The sequence below is a fragment of the Zalophus californianus genome, chromosome 12, assembly GCF_009762305.2.
Source record: "Zalophus californianus isolate mZalCal1 chromosome 12, mZalCal1.pri.v2, whole genome shotgun sequence".
NCBI lineage: Eukaryota > Metazoa > Chordata > Mammalia > Carnivora > Otariidae > Zalophus > Zalophus californianus.
In genome coordinates, this window is record NC_045606.1 from 82,210,554 (window position 1) to 82,228,750 (window position 18,197).

General features: G+C 50.6%; 2 protein-coding genes across 2 annotated transcripts; one reads left to right on the plus strand and one right to left on the minus strand.

Moving 5' to 3' along the window:
- Positions 1–5,016: 5,016 nt before the first annotated feature.
- GCC1 (GRIP and coiled-coil domain containing 1) lies at positions 5,017–11,239 on the minus strand. Its single transcript, XM_027574059.2, has 3 exons — positions 11,066–11,239; positions 9,475–10,552; positions 5,017–8,563 (listed from the first exon to the last, which is right to left on the minus strand). Exons 2-3 carry the CDS (start codon positions 10,504–10,506, stop codon positions 7,268–7,270), a joined length of 2,328 nt encoding a protein of 775 aa, XP_027429860.1. The 5' UTR covers positions 10,507–10,552; positions 11,066–11,239; the 3' UTR covers positions 5,017–7,267.
- Positions 11,240–13,578: 2,339 nt separating this feature from the next.
- ARF5 (ADP ribosylation factor 5) lies at positions 13,579–16,749 on the plus strand. The gene is made up of 6 exons (XM_027574060.2): positions 13,579–13,767; positions 14,293–14,373; positions 14,727–14,836; positions 15,430–15,501; positions 16,036–16,161; positions 16,268–16,749. Exons 1-6 carry the CDS (start codon positions 13,701–13,703, stop codon positions 16,352–16,354), a joined length of 543 nt encoding a protein of 180 aa, XP_027429861.1. The 5' UTR covers positions 13,579–13,700; the 3' UTR covers positions 16,355–16,749.
- The last annotated feature ends 1,448 nt before the right edge of the window (positions 16,750–18,197 follow it).

The following is an 18,197-nucleotide window of genomic DNA, read 5'->3' on the forward strand; positions in this document are numbered from 1 at the left end:
TCTCTGTGTCTCAAATGAATAAATAAATCTTAAAAAAAAAAAAATGAAAACAGTTGCTGAGTCCCACAGCAGGAATGTGTGTGAATGTTAAAAAGCCATTTCAAATCCCGTTGGAATGTGGTTTAAAATTTGACAGGGCTGAGGGCACCTGGGTGGCACACCCAGCTGAGCATCTGACTCATGCTTTTGGCTCAGGTCATGATCTCAGGGTTGTCAGATCAAGCCCTGCATGAGGCTCCATGCTCAGTGCAGAGTCTGCCTGAGACATCTCTCTCCCTCTCCCCCTGCCCTTGCACTCACCCTCTCTCTGTCTCTCTCTCAAATAAATTTTTTTAATTATTTTTTTTTAATTTGGCAGGACTGAGCACTCTCTCCATGATGAAACTCACTCTCCCTTGAGTTCTTTTTCATCCCCTCCACTGGCTTTCTCCTCCTTTTCTGGTTGTTCCTTATCTGTCTGCTTGTGCTCTTTTCCCTCTGCCTACTTTTTAAATGTTAATGAAATATTTAATATTAATGAAGCATTAAAGGACTCCATCCAAGAGTTCTTGCTGTAGAAGAAAGGAAACACAAATACAGAAACACTGTGTGGAAATGGATTGGAATTGGAGGTATGGGTGTGAACTCAGGATTTGTAAAGTGTATATAGCCACACGTGTACGTGTGTGTATGTATATACATTATATGCAGACATTTCCTATTTGCCTACACTTCCTGCCTGCTGTGATGACCTAAAAGCAGACACCCCAGTGACGATGAGCTTATATCACTCCCAGACATTGGTTTCTGATTCCAGTCTCCACTAAAAGGTATCATATGACCTCACTGATATGAGGAATTCTTAATCTCAGGAACAAACAGGGTTGCTGGAGTGGTCGGGGGTGGGAGGGATGGGGTGGCTGGGTGATGGACATTGGGGAAGATATGTGCTACGGTGAGCGCTGTGAATTGTGTAAGACTGTTGAATCACAGATCTGTACTTCTGAAACAAATAACGCAACATATTTTAAGAAAAAAGAAAAAGAAGAAGATAGCAGGAGAGGAAGAATGAAGGGGAGTAAGTCAGAGGGGGAGACGAACCAGGAGAGATGATGGACTCTGAAAAACAAACTGAGGTTTCTGGAGGGGAGGAGGGTGGGGGGATGGGTTAGCCTGGTGATGGGTATTGAGGAGGGCACATTCTGCATGGAGCACTGGGTGTTATGAACAAACAATGAATCATGGAACAGTACACCAAAAAAAAAAAAAAAAAAGGAACCAGGGATCCCCAGAGAAATCGCTGATTTCAGGACTGGAGTATAGAACCCATAACATGAGCCAGACACACATTTTTATGCCAGAAATGATGGGGGAATGTCACCAGAACACAGGAGTTTGAAGGGACTTTTACCAAATCTGAGGAAATTTGAGCCAAAATAATTAAGGAAAACGGTGAATTATAAACTGTGGAAAAATAGGAATCCATTAGTTCATACCAATAATAAATAGATAAATAAACTATTAAATAAGCGATGGAGAAGGCAGGGCCCTTGCTTAGAAAACATCAAGGACCAAAAGATAAATGCTGGAGTTGAAAATCATTTCTGCAACCATCACGGTCAAGAGAGTAATGATTGGATTATCACGGGTTGATGCTAAATTTAGGAGGGAAAACTTTGATGAGGAGCAGGATATCTGCAGGGACTTAAAGCATCTCCCCATAGATTGCTTATTAGTAGCAAAGCAGAAAAGACTAACCATACAGTGAAGAAATCAGACATCTGTCTGGGTACCACAATTAATATCACCAGTGAGGGGTAAATGGATAGCATTTGCCTCTAGATGTAATATTCTGAGATCATATCACTTGTATAATATTCTGGCAGGGAATGTATAACCAGCATCTAATCATGAAGAAAGATCAAACTCAAAATGAAGAAACTTCTGTTAAAGTGGGAGGGGGCTTTTACATTAAGTAAAATAATGTAGGGAAAATGCAAGCAGTCTGCTTCACATGTATTATCTAAAAATGCCACTGTCATAAAAGATCGTAAAAAGGTGAGGAACTATTCCAGATTAAAGAAGACTAAAGAGATATGACAACTAAATGCAATATGTGATCCTTGACAGGATCATTTACAAGAGGAAGACAAATCCTATAAAGAATATTATTGGGTTGGGAGCCTGGGTGGATCAGTCGGTTAGGCATCTGCCTTCAGCTCTGGTCACGATCCCAGGCTCCTGGGATCCATTGAGTCTGCTCAGCCGGGAGTCTGCTCCTCCCTCTTCCTCTGCCCCACCCCACCATGTCTCCCTCTCTAAAAAAAAAAAAAAAAAAAAAAAAGTAACGGATGGGACGCTTAAGCATTTGCCTTCGGCTCAGGTCATGGTCCCAGGGTTCTGGGATTGAGTTCTGCATCGGGCTCCCTGCTCAGCGGGAAGTCTGCTTCTCCCTCTGCCTGCCGCTCCCCTTGCTTGTGCTCTCTCTCAAATAAATAAATAAAATCTTAAAAAAAAAAGTACAGGAAACCACTGTGCCCAAGGTCAGTACGAAAAAAGTGCCAAAGGACCTCAGAGAAGGAAGCACCTGCACATGGTTAAGTATCAGAAAAATCGACATAGAGGAAGTGACATTCCAGTTGAGTGTGAAGGGGCAGGAGCATACTGCCGGGGTTGGGATGTGGGTGGGGGAGGACTGTGAAGTTAGAAGGAACAGTGTGCCAGGGATCCCAGTTTTGGAAAATAGAAACTGACCAGGTGACTCTGCATAGGCCTACAAACCCAGCACAACAAGCTTGGCCTCCAGACTCCTTCCAACTCAGCTGACTAAAGCTCCACGCTGGGCAGATGGGCCAGGGGAGTATACAGGCTGCCAGGACGGGACTTCCCCCTGGGAAGGGCCTGTGATATTCCCTAGACTGAAGCTGCATTTTCAGAGGCCTGATAGCGGTTGAACTAAGAGAAAGACAATGGACCTACTCTAACTACTAACCTCAAAAATATTTTGACAGTGGACAGCACGGCCTCAAATACACGTGTTTGCATCCTGATTATGCCATTACCAGCCCTAGGCCTTGGGCAATTCATCTCATTTTGCCAAGCCTCCACGTCCTCATTTGCAAAATAGATACGCTTCTCAAGATTGGTGTGATTAAGTAAAATAATGCAGGGAAAATGCTAGGAGTCTGCTTCATAGCAGGCACTCCACAAAAGGCCACTGTTATTTCTACTTTTGTTTACAGCAACATCTGTGGCTAAGAAACACTGGACTTAAATCCAGGGAGCTAATCTAACTTCCATTCTGCCACCTACACACTCTGGGAAAAAAAGCATCTTATGTGGTTTAGCAGCTACTTTGTTTCGGGTACTGGGCTGGTTCTTTATGTACTTAATTTTTCTTTAAAATGAGGATAGAACCCTGAAATAGGTGTTATTATCCCCATTTTAAGAAACTTAAGTTCAGTAAGATTAATTTATAAGGTCACAGAGCTGACAGGAGATCCAATTGAGATTTCAACCCAGAATGTGTGAGCCTAGCTCCTTGCCCCACAACCATCAGGCGGAGGTAACCAGGCTGCCTAGTGAAGCACGGGAAGACAGAGGAGGGAAGTAAAGGGGATCAACGATCGGTAAAGTGACCCGTTCATTAGGGCTCTATTTTTAATTCCCCAAGCTGTTTCCCCAGCTTTACTAGAGGTTATAGTTGGAACCCATTACAGCAATAGCTGGTAACCAGGCCTCCTTTTGCTCTGTTAGTGATTCGAGTCCTAAAAATTAGCCCTGAGGGACAGGGCAGCTTCAGGACTCTTTATAAAGAACCGATGTTGCTTGTTTCACTCTACAGCATAGCAACTTCGCTTGACTGCAATTTTATAGCTGGAGACTTTCTCTCCATTTGAACCAACCCAGTTCAACCTAGAGATGAGTCTCTCCATCCCTAGCAGTCATCTGTGGAGATAGGCGCTGACCACCGCAAGTCCTGAGAAGACAGGCGCATACCCAGATTGAGCTGGCGTTGGGTCATCAGACCTGGTTTGGACATCTAGCAGTTACATGACCTTGGGCAAATTTAACATCTCAACCACTCTCTCCTCATCTGTAAAAATGGAGGATAACAACACGTGTGTGGAGTAAATGATACCATGGGTGTGAATAGCTCGACACGGTGCTGGCACGGTTGGCAAGTGTTCCCAAACAACCCTGTAGCGGCAGCTTCTCAAGACAAGGCCAAGAGCCCTAGTGTTCTGGGTAACAGATGGGGATTTATATCTAGGGCCTGACTATATGGCTATTTATTCCCCAGAGAGGAGATACCCAACAAGAGATGGGGTTGGGGGGAGGAAAGCAGAAAGCCCTTAGAATGATCAACTTGCCTTCCCGTCCCCTTCTCCCTGCATCTGTTCTTCTCAGCAATCCTCCTAAGTTCTGTGGTAATAAACAAACAAGGTTGTCTCATTACTTTATTGACACACCTCATGCACTGTCTGATATTCTGGAACCAAGGCCAAGGGAAAACTTATTTTTCTCTGACTGTATCTGATCTCAATTCTTTTTCTCTCTCTCCCCCTTTCCTTTCTTAGAAGAGTACCCAGCACTGGAAAACCAGTCAAGTAACTGGAAAACATACTTGGGAGGAAAATGTGGGGAGATAAAGAACTTGTGTTCTTAAGGGCGGGAAGGGACCAAGCCTTTTCCATTTCAGTAGGGAGCATTCACAGGCTTATAAATAGCAATACTTTAAAAATTATTAATCAGAACTTGACTTGCTTCTTTGCCTATGTGGTATCTTCTCAAAAGTCAAAAGCACAGAAATTATTAGTCCTAGGAAAGCAGCTGTGACTATGGATCTTTCTACACTGTCCCAAACCACCTAGAAATAACAATCAAAATATATGCTATAGGGGCACCTGGTGGCTCAGTCGTTAAGCGTCTGCCTTCGGCTCAGGTCACGATCCCAGGGTCCTAGAATCGAGCCCCTCATCGGGCTCCCTGCTCTGTGGGAAGCCTGCTTCTCTCCCTCTCCCACTCCCCCTGCTTGTATTCCCTCTCTCGCTGTGTCTCTGTCAAATAAATAAATAAAATCTTAAATATATATATATGTATATATATGCTACATTTACGGGGATTGGGTAAGACAATTAAGAGATGATTTTAGTTTAGTTTGAAATCCTAACTTTTCCAGGATACTGTGAACCCTGATTTGAAGCATAATAAAGCATTCAAAAAATTGATTACTTCTGAAGTTTCAAGTCCGCCCACCAAACCCAGGAGAAAGCTTTTTCTAGTGTAGCTGCTTACACACACACATAATTCCAGGCTGAAAATTTTGCTTGTAATTGAGGTAGTTAGAGCATTGAGATGTTCCTCTCTAAATTCAAGCTCATGGATTTTTTTTTTTAAAGATTTTACTTATTTGAGAGAGAGAGAGCACACATGGGGAGGGGGAGGGGCAGAGGGACAAGGAGACTCCCTGCTGAGTGCAGAGCCTGATGAAGGGCTCAATCCCAGGACCCTGAGATTATGACCTAAGCCCAAGGCAGATGCTTAACAGACTGAGCCACCCAGGCGCCCCTCAAACTCATGATTATCGCCATCCTTTTTATCCACCATTTGCACTCACACTGTGTACGTGTATATACGTGTGTGTGCGCGTGCACACAGACATTCCGTTAAGAAAGCACACAGGTCAGGTTGTTCAGATTTAATGACTCCGTTCAAATGACTACGTTGTCATTTGAACACATCGCATCTGTTTCATTGAGTCTGCTGTCTGTAGATAGTCCAGGGCACCCAGGCTCCCAATTAGAACATCTAATCAAAGCCTTCTGCACCCCAAACCCTCACAACAGCTCTCTAGGATGAAATAACAGGGAGATATATATTAGTTCAGTCAGTGACAAGGCACTGGTCTTTAGCGTCCAAAGATCTCTATGGCCAGCAAGAGCACAGGGGGAAAGGGTAGAATAGGGGACTGATATGGCCTCTCTCAACCCAACTTTTCCGAGGCCCTCCTTTCCAGATTGCCTTGAAGCCCCCTTTCCTTACATGCAGATTAAATCTACTTGTGCAAGACCAAACATAAAAAACCCAGGAAGGAGGAAAAATTGTAGTAACGCATGTGGGGAAGACGAGCATTGTGTACTGAAACTCTATGACCCCCTAAAGGAGTGGGCAAAAGACCCTGGTAACAGTAACCCAAGTACACCCTGGCTGGGTGTACAGGGAGGTGGAGATTTAGCTGGAATGCTATCCAAGGGTCAACTGGCTCTCCAGGCCCTCCGCCAAACTTCCACCACTTTCCTGTGGGGGTCACAGAATCTTCTGGAATCAGCAAATCTTCCTCCTCTTCTCCGTCCCTACAAAGGCAGAAACAGCTGCCGGGGAGGGGAGGAGGTTGTAAATCTCTGAGCTAATTCTTTGTTATCTAGACAGGATCAGAGTTTCCCAATTGGGCCCTTCTCTGTAAAAGCCAGGATTTTTCTCTCAATGGAAGTTCAACATTGAGGAAAAGCTAGCAAAATCATTCACACGAAATCTCAGGCCAACCTGAGGCAGACAGGTTAAGGCAGGGTCAAATGCAAGAAGCCCGCGATAACCCTATTCAGGCCAAAAGCAGGTTACTCAGGAAATGCCTAGGACTGACATGTGCTCGGGGCCCTCTACAGGATGGTCATAGTTATGGGTGTGTTTCGTCCAGACTGACCAGGCCGTACCTAGCCCCAACTAGACCAAGCTTCCCAGTTCCGGGACAGAAGAATCTGTGGACAATAGGGGACAATCTGTCACCATTTCAAACTTCTTGGTCCTTCTCCAACCCGGATTTATGTCCCCAGAAAATTGGGGTAGCAGTGGACCAGACTCAGACCGTGATGAGATAGGGAGTAAAGAGCCGGTCCTTGTGAGTGTTTAGAAATAACTGAACTCCTTTTGGAGTCACATTTACTCCTGGTTCTGTGCTAGGAGCATAATACTAAAACAGAAAGTCTTATTTTGGAAGATTCTCACCACTTCCCCAACTTTGGCACCTCCCAGTCTTCATCTCTCCCCGCTCTTCCCCTCACAAACACACCGCCCGAACATATTGCTAGGGCATTTCCAGGATCTCTAGGGCCCAAGGACAAAGTGACATTAATGGCATTTGGCAGAAAATCCCATCCCGCATTAAAGACTCTTCCAGTTCAACACAGTGAAGAAAAGAAATGATAATGTAAGAGAAGGGCAGCAGAAACCAGAGTCTGTCCTTCCCACACAAGAGGCACAGAGATTTCGGGAGTCAGTGACAAGGGCATCATCTCTTGCCAGAAGGCCACCAGCTACCGCTGGTCGGGAGCCGCATAATCACTTGTTTCTCCTCAGGACTGAAATGCAAGATGGTCAGGATGGCCGTGAGCGTCTGCTGGCGGCCCAGGGTGTCGGGCAAGGTCAGGAAGCGGTAGATGATGTTTTTGAGGTACTCCAGGTTGGCTCCCTCCCTACTCTGGTCCCTGATGTTCTTCTCAATGTGGCTCTGCAGGGCTCCAACCTGCTCACGGTGCCGCTCGCCCTCCTCCAGCAGCCGGTCCTGCAGCTGATGCACCTCCACCTCCAGCGTGTGTCTCTGCTTCCGCAGCGATGTGATCTCCACCTCCTTGCGGGCCAGCTGCTCGGCGTACAGGAAGAAAGTGGGCTCGTTGGATGCAGCCAGTTGCAGCGCTTGGGTCAGGCTGTCTGGGGCAGATGAGTCAGCCGGGTCCCCAGGCCCCCCGCCACCCACGGGGCTCCTGCGTCCCGGCAGGCCGGACGACAAGGCCACGGAACGCAGCTGCTCCAGCTCCAAGTCCTTCTCGGCCAGCACGGCCAGGGCCCGGTCCCGCTGCTTGTGCAGCTCCTCTTCCAGTCTCAGCGTGCGGTCCCTGGAGTCCAGCTGGCTCTGCTCCAGCTCCTGCCGGTGCGCGTGCTGCAGCCGGGCCAGCTCCTGCTTCCAGCCCTCGGCCTCCTGCTGGTGCCGGCGCTCGAGCTCCTCGCAGCACAGCCGCAGGGAGATATACTTCTCCTTCAGTTCTGCCAGCTGCTCCTGGGCCTCCTCCAGCTCCTTGGCCAGATTACAGTCCTTGGTGCTCTTGCTCTTGAGGACCACCTGGGCCCTCATCTTGTACCTCTCAAACTCCTCCTTCAGCTGTTTCAGCTCCTGCTGGTAGTAGAGCGCAGAAGCCTTCTCCCCGTCGGCAGCCTCCGAGCTGGCCAGTATCTCCAGGTCACAGAGCCTCTCCACATCCAGGGTCACCTGGCTTTTCCGGGCTGCCACCTGTAGCAGCCTCTTCAGCTTCTCCATCTTATCCTTCAGGACATTGACATCCAGACTGGACTCCTCGCCATGGCTGTCTAGGGGGGAGCGGCTAGAAGCGGCCAGAGCCAGCGTCTTATTCTCCAGGTCCAGCTGCACGATGCGCTCCTTCAGCTTCTGGATGGCCAGCTGGTCCTTCTGCTTGGCTTTCTCATAGGTGCCCAGCAGTTCAGACACCTGAGATATTTGATTCTCCAGGGCCGCCACCCTCTGCTCTTCCACCTGAGACTGCTGGCGTAGCTGATCTTCTGCCAGGGCTGTCTGTAAAACAAGGGAACGGATGGCAACGCGTCCAGAAAAGCCGCAAAGGCCCACTGCAAAGGCCCACTGCAAACTGAGAGCGCAAGAGAGGGGGGCCAAAGGGTCACAGGACTGGGATGGCCTGGTGAGAAGGGAAAGTGGGGCTTTGTATGTTGCTCTGGAAACTAACAAAAGTTCCTGTAACCTGGCTGCGTTCTGCTCCCAGAGATAAAGCACACCGAACAATATCAAGAACCTCTATCTATCTGCTGTTGTTCTGCTTTAGTGCCCCCGCTTTTCTCCTGTCATACACAAGGCTCACATGGGAAGTGTGTGACCTTTGTTTATCATCTGTTTCCCCAAATCCTACTAAGAAATCATAGAACGTTCTTTTCCTCTCCCAATATTCCTGAAAGTTCAAAACTCAGCTGGATCTCTCTCCACACTGAAAGGAGCACTGTAAAATAGCACACCTTTCCGGAACAGGCAGCAAATTGACTAGAAGCAATCCTGAGAGGTTACTTCGGAGAAGATTCCTTTTATACCATCCCACCCCAGCCCCCTACCTATAGGCGTATACAGCTCCCTGTGTAATGCACATGCCCAGAGGCGGACACGCTCCTCTCACTGGGCAGCTGCCGCTATACTGCTTCACAGAGCACAGCTGGTGAGATGCCAAGGCCCAGGGTTCACAGGTATCTGGTTCCAAACCAGCCTACACTGAGGAAGCCCATATCCTGTTGGAAGCACATTCTGTGGATACTGTCAACACCATACCACACAGATTTCCCAGGACTCACAGGGCAACGTTCTGAATAGCATCAAAAATTGAGAGCACAGCCACTTAGTTCTAACTACCAAAGGAGCCAAAACCCTAATATTTCCTACTGTAGACTAAATGACTACCATATGAAGGAGATGACAATAATTACCTTCCTCATTTCCTGCTGCAACTGAGCCTGGAAATGGCTCTTCAGGCAGGCAGCCTCTTCCTGAAGCTCCTGCAGCCGAGGGTCGGGCCGATTCTTCTCATCCCGAAGAGCCTGCAGCTCACCTTTCAAGTCCTCCACCTCACGGGTTAGTTGCTTGGTCTGCAGCTCAAACCCTTCCATCTGACCGGCTGCATATGCCCGTCCTGCCAGGGCTTCTCGGGTCTCTTCCAGCCGAAGCTCCAAGTCCTGGCGCTGGGTCCTCTCCTCCTGCAGCAGTTTCTGGAGCTCACGAAGCATCAAGGCATGGTCAGTCTGCTCTTGGGCCCGATCATGCTGCTGGGTGATAAGTCGGGCTTTGGTTTCGGCTATCTGCTCCTGCAGCCCCTTCAATTCTCCCTCCAGACGGCCCCTCTCCTCCTCTGCCTTTTTACTGGTATCCTCTAAGTCCTGTTTCATCTTCTTCTTGTCAGCCAGGTAAGAAGCTTCCATGCGAGACTTCTCCTGGGTGACTGTAGCCAAAGAGCTGGTCAAAGTAGCCAACTGAGTCTTCAGCTGGTGCAGTCGTTTGTCCACTTCCCCACCCCCAGAGGGTCCATCCCCACTGCTACTGCTAACGCCACTCTCCGACCCACTGGCTTCTTCGGACTTTGGAGGTGGTGGTCCACGAGCCAGCCTCTCATCCTCTACCCCAAACTCACCCTTGGTGCTGGTGAGACTGGCTGCAGTATCCAAGCTTGTGGCGGTCCCAGTGCTATCCTCGCTGTGAGTGGAGCATCGGTCATCCACAGAGTCAGGAAAACAGAGGCCTGGAAGCTGGACACCTGTGAGGCCCACATCCGCCTCGTGGGATACCGACAGCACCTTAATGCTGGCCTCTAGAGCCTCCTTCTCTTTCAAGAGGCTTTTATAGGCGCGGACCACATCCTTAAGACGTGCCTGGTACTGGAGGAGCTGCTTCTTCTGCAACTCAATGGTCTCTAGCAGGTCCTTCTTGCTAGGTCCGCCCCCGAAATTCATACCAAACTTCTCCATGTTCAGACCAGGTTGCTCGACGTCAGCCAGAAGAGGGTCGCGGGGGCTGTAAACGACAGGGAGAGAACTGTCCCCGAAGTCGCTCCTCCCAGCTGTCCGAGACCGGATGCCGGACGCGGGACGACCTGGCAGAAGCGTCCGCCGGGTCCCAGGCACCGAGGGCGGGGGCGGGTCCTATCTTAGAGGCGGAGCGACGCCGGCCCAAGAGAAGCACAGGGCCAGGGTTCGCCTGTACTGTCTCAGAAGCTGCTCCGCGCTCGCCCGGGCCACAGCAGTCCCGGCCGGCCCTCAGGCCATGGCCGGCCAAGGGTTTAAACCGAGCGTAACCCCATCACGACTTCCTAAGTACAGCTACCAGAGAACGGCGCTTCCGGGTCCACTGGAAGTGACGACAGCGCGAAGCAACAGGCTCCGCCCCCAGGGGCGCGAGGTGGGCGGAGCTACTTCGGCCGGAGGGCCGGAGGCGGCCTGTTCCGAACCAAGCGGGGCTGTGAACGCAGGGCAAGGAATGTCGAGGACTCCGGAGTGATAATGCTTTGGTGGCGGCGCCTGAGCTTACCCTCGGTCAACGATGAGCGAGAGACAGTGGTCAACGTCGCACTGGGTCCTTCTCAAACACCCGGATGAGCGACTCTTCCTCACATTTGGGGCTCAGTATCTCTGACCCTAAAGATCGACAAGTAAGACTCTCATTTAGACCACGAAAACTGCAACCCTTGATAGGACAGTTTCGGCACCTATTAGGTATATAATATAATAATTATTAGCACCCTTCCTGAGTTCCGCTGAGTTGATTCAACAAATGTATGTAGAGGGCACCCTATGGCCATGACCTCCATCCTATGGGCCATCTGTATTCCAGGACTTTAACAAGAGTTTTGATATTTGGCCCTTGCAGTTATTCTGCTCAGTGGGTGGAAACATGAGACACAGAAAGGTTAAATAACATGCCCAAGGTCACAGAGCTAGGAATCCTATCTATATCTGTCCAATTCTCAACATACCAAGTGCTGCTCCAGGTGATCACCATGAAGAGACAAGGTCCTGACCTCAAGGAGCTCCTTTCCAGTGAGAAAGCAGAGGTACAAACACAAGTCCTGCTCTCATACCAGTATGTATGGGTATATTCAAAGTGATATGGAAGTTAAGAGGAGGGAGGCCTGTCTAGGGGAGGCAGAGAAGGTTCTCAGGGAGAATACTTGGGGATCTGAAACATGAGTAGCGATTGTCCCATCTAACTAGAGATGAGGGAAACAAGCATTCCAGGCAGAGAGAAAAGATTGCTAGGACTCCTAGGGCATCAGAGAGCCTGGCTCACCCGGGGAAGCATTGAGAATCACTTCATGGCAGTAGCTTAGGGTATGTGAAGGAGGTTGGCAACAGATGGGGCAGGCACAATAGGTGGAGACACAAATTAAGGCATTTAGACTTTATCTTGGGTGCTAAGAAGACACTAAAAGATTTTAATCTTGAGTGGCATCATCCGGACTTGTATGACAGGTTGAAGACACCAAGGGGCAGGAGATTGGTAAGGAGGCTATTTCTGTCCCGAGGAAGAGATGGTAGTGAAATAGGGCAAGGACAACAGGGATGGAAAGGAAGAGGCTAATTAAAAGAGCTAAAGATATGGAACTGACCTCGTCACCACAAGCTCGGTTATTATATTGAGACTCTTAAATGCACTCTTCAACCTTGTAAAAAGCCTTCTTAAGAACGCAAGTCTGTGGCTGAAGAGTAAAGGAAAGTCATGGACCCACTCATACCTGGTGTCCGAAGCCTGTTCTCTTTACAGACTTTTCAGGTCAGGATGGGGCAGACCCTGGAGATCTGTTCAGACCCAGTTAATTTCTTAGTGGCCCAGACAAAATCCAGCTGTACTATACAAAACATTCAGATATATTGTTTCATCATTTTAATCTTCACCATAACCTCACGAGATAGGGCAGATATTAGTCTCCTTTTGTAGAAAATAATAGGTTGTGAGAATCGTTGAAGCTAAGCCCTCAAAAAAAGGGCGGGAAGGCAGAACTGAGATTTGAACTGAGACCTGGAACAATGTTACATAGTGGGCATTCAATATTTGTTGAATGAGTGAATGAATGAAGGTTCTCTGATTCTCAGCTCACCTCACCACGTCCAGTCCATAAGCCTACTGGCGCTCCGGTTTCAAATCGCTTGCCCTTACTCCACTGAGTAGCCTATTAGTTCATCCAAACCAAGTACTATATTTGTTAAGCATTTATTAGGTGCCTGGCACTGACCCAGTCTCCATCGTAGAAGAAATTTAAATTAATTCCTGTCTTGTTATTTCCCTTCTGCTGAGTGGGGAAATTACCTGTGAAGCACTTTGAGTCTAGGGCCACAAGAGTTTCATAAATTCCTGGACAGGTGGGCATTAAAAATCCGGGTTCCCAGGTCTGTGGCAAAGTAAAGAAGCTTCAAAAAAAGCTGCCTGGGTCAGCTGAAGGATTTTGTGTCTGGGCCATCGGGGCAAAGGCGTTGTTTTCCTGCATGCAGGAGTAGGTTCTGCTGATTGCAAAACCAAGAAGGCCAGCTAGAGCTTGGGCACCTTCTTTTTCCACCTCCAGCGCACTCCTCTCGAGATTCTACGGTCCCTTGAACCACCTGCAACGCTCAAAGCCCCTCCCTCTCTGGGCGCTGAAGGGGCCAAAGAGAAGCCTAAGACGCGAGCACAGAGCTTCCGCTCCCCCAGGAGGGTGGTGCATACAGTGGGTGATGCCAGTTCGCAAGAGCTAAACCGGAGCACAGGGTGGGCTGGACGCGACAAACCAAAGCCCAGGGGCCGGCCACTTCAAGCTGGGAATCGAGGGCCGTTGTGGAGCACTGTAGACTTTCCTCGGCCCCGCTCGGGCTGCCGCTGAAGCAGCCACAGATCTGCCAGCGCTTTAGAAACGGGGAGAGACCCAGACTCTTTACCTCTCTAAAGCCGGCGCGGGACGCAGCGAGGCTGGGGAGACTCGCTAAGCTCCAGTTTTCGCCTGAGCCGGAGCCTGGGGGCGGGGAAGGGGCGGGGAAGGGGCGGGGCGGGCCCGCGCTGACGTAGGGCGGGCCGGGACGCGCGGAGGCGGCGGCGGAGCCTCCTCCTTCTGCTGCTGCGCCCCATCCCCCAGCGGCCGGCCGGTTCCAGTCCGCACCCCGCGTCCGTGCCCGTACCCCCTCCCCCGGGCCCCGCCATGGGCCTCACCGTGTCCGCGCTATTTTCGCGGATCTTCGGGAAGAAGCAGATGCGGATCCTCATGGGTGAGGCAGATCAAGCGCGCGGCCCGGGCCGGAGCGTCGGCCCCCGCTCAGCCCTCCCGCCCCCGCGTCCCTCCGAGCCGGGCTCAGCCGGGTCTCTGACCCAGAGTCGCCCACCTCCTAACCCCCTGGGGTCACTGCTCTCGGGTGGGTCGCAGTCTGCAGCGCCGACCCCGGGGCCTGAGCCCGGGAGCTGCGGGCCTGGGTGGGGTGAAGCTCCCTCCGCCCCAGCCCGGCTGGTAAGAAGGGAGGATTCCGCCCTTGGAGACGACTTTTAAAAGGAGCGCGGCCCTCCTCCCATGCCCCTTACCCCCCGGCCCTCTCCCGCCTCTCGCCCGCTTCGGGGGCACGAGTTGGTGCTCACCATCCAGACTGTTCTTAAGGCCTCGAAGGTAGAGAACAGCGCGCACCTGCAGGCGCTTGGGCTCTGCGCCCCCGTCTCCATCAGCTGTCCTGGCCTCTCCCCTTCCCTGGTCTCTAGAGGGCTCCCTCGCTCCCGTCTCCATCCCTATGCCCCTCTCCTTGCAGTTGGCTTGGATGCAGCTGGCAAGACCACAATCCTGTACAAACTGAAGTTGGGGGAGATTGTCACCACCATCCCCACCATAGGTGAGTTCTGAGGCGAGGCCGGGAGGAGCGGGAGGCTGGCGGCAGGCCTTCCCAGGGTCGGCTACCCATTCAGCCTGAGGCCCTTATCTCTGCAGGGAGCTGACCCTGACACCAGACACTGCTACCTGAGAAGTGGGTCATAGTTACCTTTAGTTGCTGGATGGTGCTGAGGCGGGGTGAATGTGACCCAGCTCCACCTGGTCTGTGGACTGCCTGTGCTCTGGGGTTCTGTTCCCATGGGACTTGATCATTGCCTTCTGGTTTTATGTCCCTGATGAATGCATCTAGATTTAGAGAGTTCCTTTCTTTCAGGACTTTGTTCTCATGTTTTTTTTCCCCCCAATTATCTCCAGGCTTCAATGTGGAAACAGTGGAATACAAGAACATTTGTTTCACAGTCTGGGACGTGGGAGGCCAGGACAAGATTCGGCCTCTGTGGCGGCACTACTTCCAGAACACTCAGGTGGGGTGGGGCTCCCCAACCCCAGGAGAAAAAGTGTTAGGGCTACAGAGACTGAGATGTTGGCCTACACTGGGCCCGCAAGCCAGGAAGAAACCTTTACCTCCTATCTGTCCGCGTTCGTAGGCTTACCTCTCCTCATTCCTCAGGAAGGGCCTTAGTCTTCTGAGACTTAGCCACCTTAGCTTCTCCTGAGAAGCAGGGCTTTGGGGCCATGCTGCCTTATAGATAGATAGATATCTATTTATTTATTTTTAAAGTAAGCTTTTTCTCCCAACGTGGCGTTTGAACTCACAACTCCCAAGATCGAGAGTTGCATGCTCTGAGCCAGCCAGGTGCACTCATGCTGCCTCATTTAGCTCTCGTTTGGTCTTTCCCTGTTCCCTTGTACTTCTTCTAACTACACTGCTTGCCTGACGGCAGAGGTTGTATCCTTTGCAGGGTGTCTCCACTTGGTGCCAGCATGTCTGCAGAGCCTTAGTGAAAATTTACAAGATGAGAAGATTTAGACAAAGATGGGAAAAAGAGAGAAAGAGCCAGACTAGGGTATGTCCCAGGTAGGAGTGATCGCTTGTCCTTTCTTCCTTCCCACCCAGGGCCTCATCTTCGTAGTGGACAGTAATGACCGAGAGCGGGTCCAGGAATCTGCTGATGAACTCCAGAAGATGGTGAGCACCCAGAGCCCTGGGAACTGAGCCCTCGTTTGGAGACAGATCTCTGAGATCTCTGTGCTAGGGTGAAAGTCAGGAACATTTCCTAGGCCTTGAATGTGTTTCTCTTTGTGGACACAGTCACAAGGCAGGCATATCTTACTCTCCTTTTAATTTGAGTCAGGTAAAAAAGCATAGGACTGAGTTTTTCCTTGAATGCTCACGGCTTCACATCCAAGGAGTTTGGTGGGGAAAGGGGAATTATATGTGGTAGAGAGAAACATCGTCTTACATTCTTGTTTTTCCATTTGGAAATTTTGTCATTTTGACTAGGGCAAGGCATTAGAAAAAGGCTCTTTCCGGATTTAAAGCCAGATGGCTTCAAGCTGACTTATGACTCTCTGTCTTGTGTTCAGCAGTAGACTACACAATGTTACATGTTTCCCACGAATATGCTAGAAGGTAGAAAGGGGGGTTCCCCTACACAGCAGGGAAGGGGAGGCCTGGAGACTCCGCCAGGACTCCAGACTCCATCCCCTTCACCTCTCTCAGCTGCAGGAGGATGAGCTGCGGGATGCGGTGCTGCTGGTGTTTGCCAACAAGCAGGACATGCCCAATGCCATGCCCGTGAGCGAGCTGACCGACAAGCTGGGGCTGCAGCACTTGCGCAGCCGCACGGTGAGGCTCCTGCCTCTCCCAGGGGAGCCACAGGAAGGGGGTGGGAAGTAAAGGCATCCCCCCCTTTTCTTCCCTGCTACTGATCTTTCTTTCCTTCTCCCCACAGTGGTACGTCCAGGCCACCTGTGCAACCCAAGGCACAGGCCTGTATGATGGGCTCGACTGGCTGTCCCATGAGCTGTCGAAGCGCTAACCAACCAGGGGCCGGCCCCTGCTGCCCGGAAGCTCCCGCGTGCATCCCGGGATGGCCAGCTTCCCGGACTCCTCAGGCAGTGCCCTTCCCTCCCACTCCTCTCCCACAGACACAGGCCTCTGCTCCTGCCTGCATGTTCTCTCTGTCGTTGGAGCCTGGAGCCTCACTCTCTGGGCACGGAGGGGTCCACTCTCCTGCCTGCTGGGACCTGTGGAAGGGACTTCCAGGGCTAAGGCCCCTTCTTCCAGAGGAGGAGCAGGGATCTGGGTTTACTTTTGTTTTTTCCATTTTGGGTGTCCCCCGGGGCCAGGTGGGGAGGGAAGGTGAGGGCTCCGGGTGGTGCTATGATGTGGCATTGGACATTGAGTAATAAATTTGCTGTGGTTTGTACACGGTGTTGTCTGTAGCCTAGAAGTTGGGGGGCTGGATTGTTGGGTACAAAGAGACAATAAGATTTGGGGGAGGCTCAAGGCTGCAGAGCCAACCCTCTCCTCCCAGCATACGCACACACCCTGCTGCTTTCATCTAGCTCAGCTTCTCCCATGTTGTTATTGAGGCCATAAGTGCTTCAGGGGTTCCAGTGGAGGAAATAACATTTCCTCCCCAATTCCAGGGGGCCTTTGCTGAGGGAAGCGGGGTCTACCTTCATGATTCTGTAAATCCCATACATCCTGTGCCTCTCCATCTCCTAGCAGTGGTTCTTAATGAGTACTATGAACATTAAAATTGGGGAGGAGGGGATATTTTTTAAAAATAGGTCCTGAGGTGCACTTCAGAAAATATAATTAATTAGGACTGGTCTGAAGCTCAAGAATATGCATCTTAGAAATTACCCAAGTGATTCTGTCACTAGTAGTTTATTGGCCTTGTTCTATAAAACATTGGTAGGTCCCTTTTAATCCTTGGGGATTAAAGTTCCTCCCCGTGCACTGGAACTCTTTCTACCTGGGGAGACATCCCTGCCCTCTACTACCCCACCCCCACCATGGGGAATAGGAAAGTGTGCGCATGGAACCAGGAATGTGGGCTGTTTCCCCAAGTGTGGGTTACTCTGCGCATTCTTTGAATCCCAAAACTTAAACAAAACCTACCCCACCGCCATTATTTCTTCTTGTCTTTCTCCTTTCACATTGTCAAATTCTCCAGGTTCTGGACTGATTTTCTCCAGGAGCTTTGTAGGAAATGAGTCCCAGAGGGTGTTGGCCGACAGGGACCCTTTGAGGGGAAGGGCTGGGCTCCTTAGCAGCAGTGCAGCCGGGGATTATGAGGAAGATGCCCCGTGCTCTCTCCACCCAGGACATTTTCCCTCCCCTGCTCTGAGCCAGCCCTTCCTGATGAATACGAGTCATGTGATCCTTGCTGGTTATCTATCTAGGGTTTCCTCACCCTTCCTGAAAGGCAACTTCTGAGACATTTTGGCCTCATTCTCCCAAGGGCTGTAAAAGTTAATAGATTTTTCCTGGTTACCTTGAACTTGAACACTTGTGTCCCTAGGGAGCCAGACAACTCACCCTCACTTCGTGGGGAGGAAAGAGGTTGATTTTTATCCTCTGATTACAATGAGAAACAGAAGTGAAGAAGGGAAGACACTTGCCTGTAGTCCCAGGTGATCGCTGCCACAGGCCAAAGTTCCAATCCCAGTCTCAGCTCAGTCACCTCAGCGCCTGGAGTCGCGCGGGGAGGTCAATGCCAAAGGCCCTAGACCCACTTCCTCTGGGCTGTGGATCGACATGGCCAGGCCAGTGCCCTTTCCCCACCACGGATAGGAGGCAGCCCTCACAGTCACAATGCTCCCGGGTCACAGAGGTGCTGGGCCCTAGGCCAGGCTCTGCCTGAGAAATTT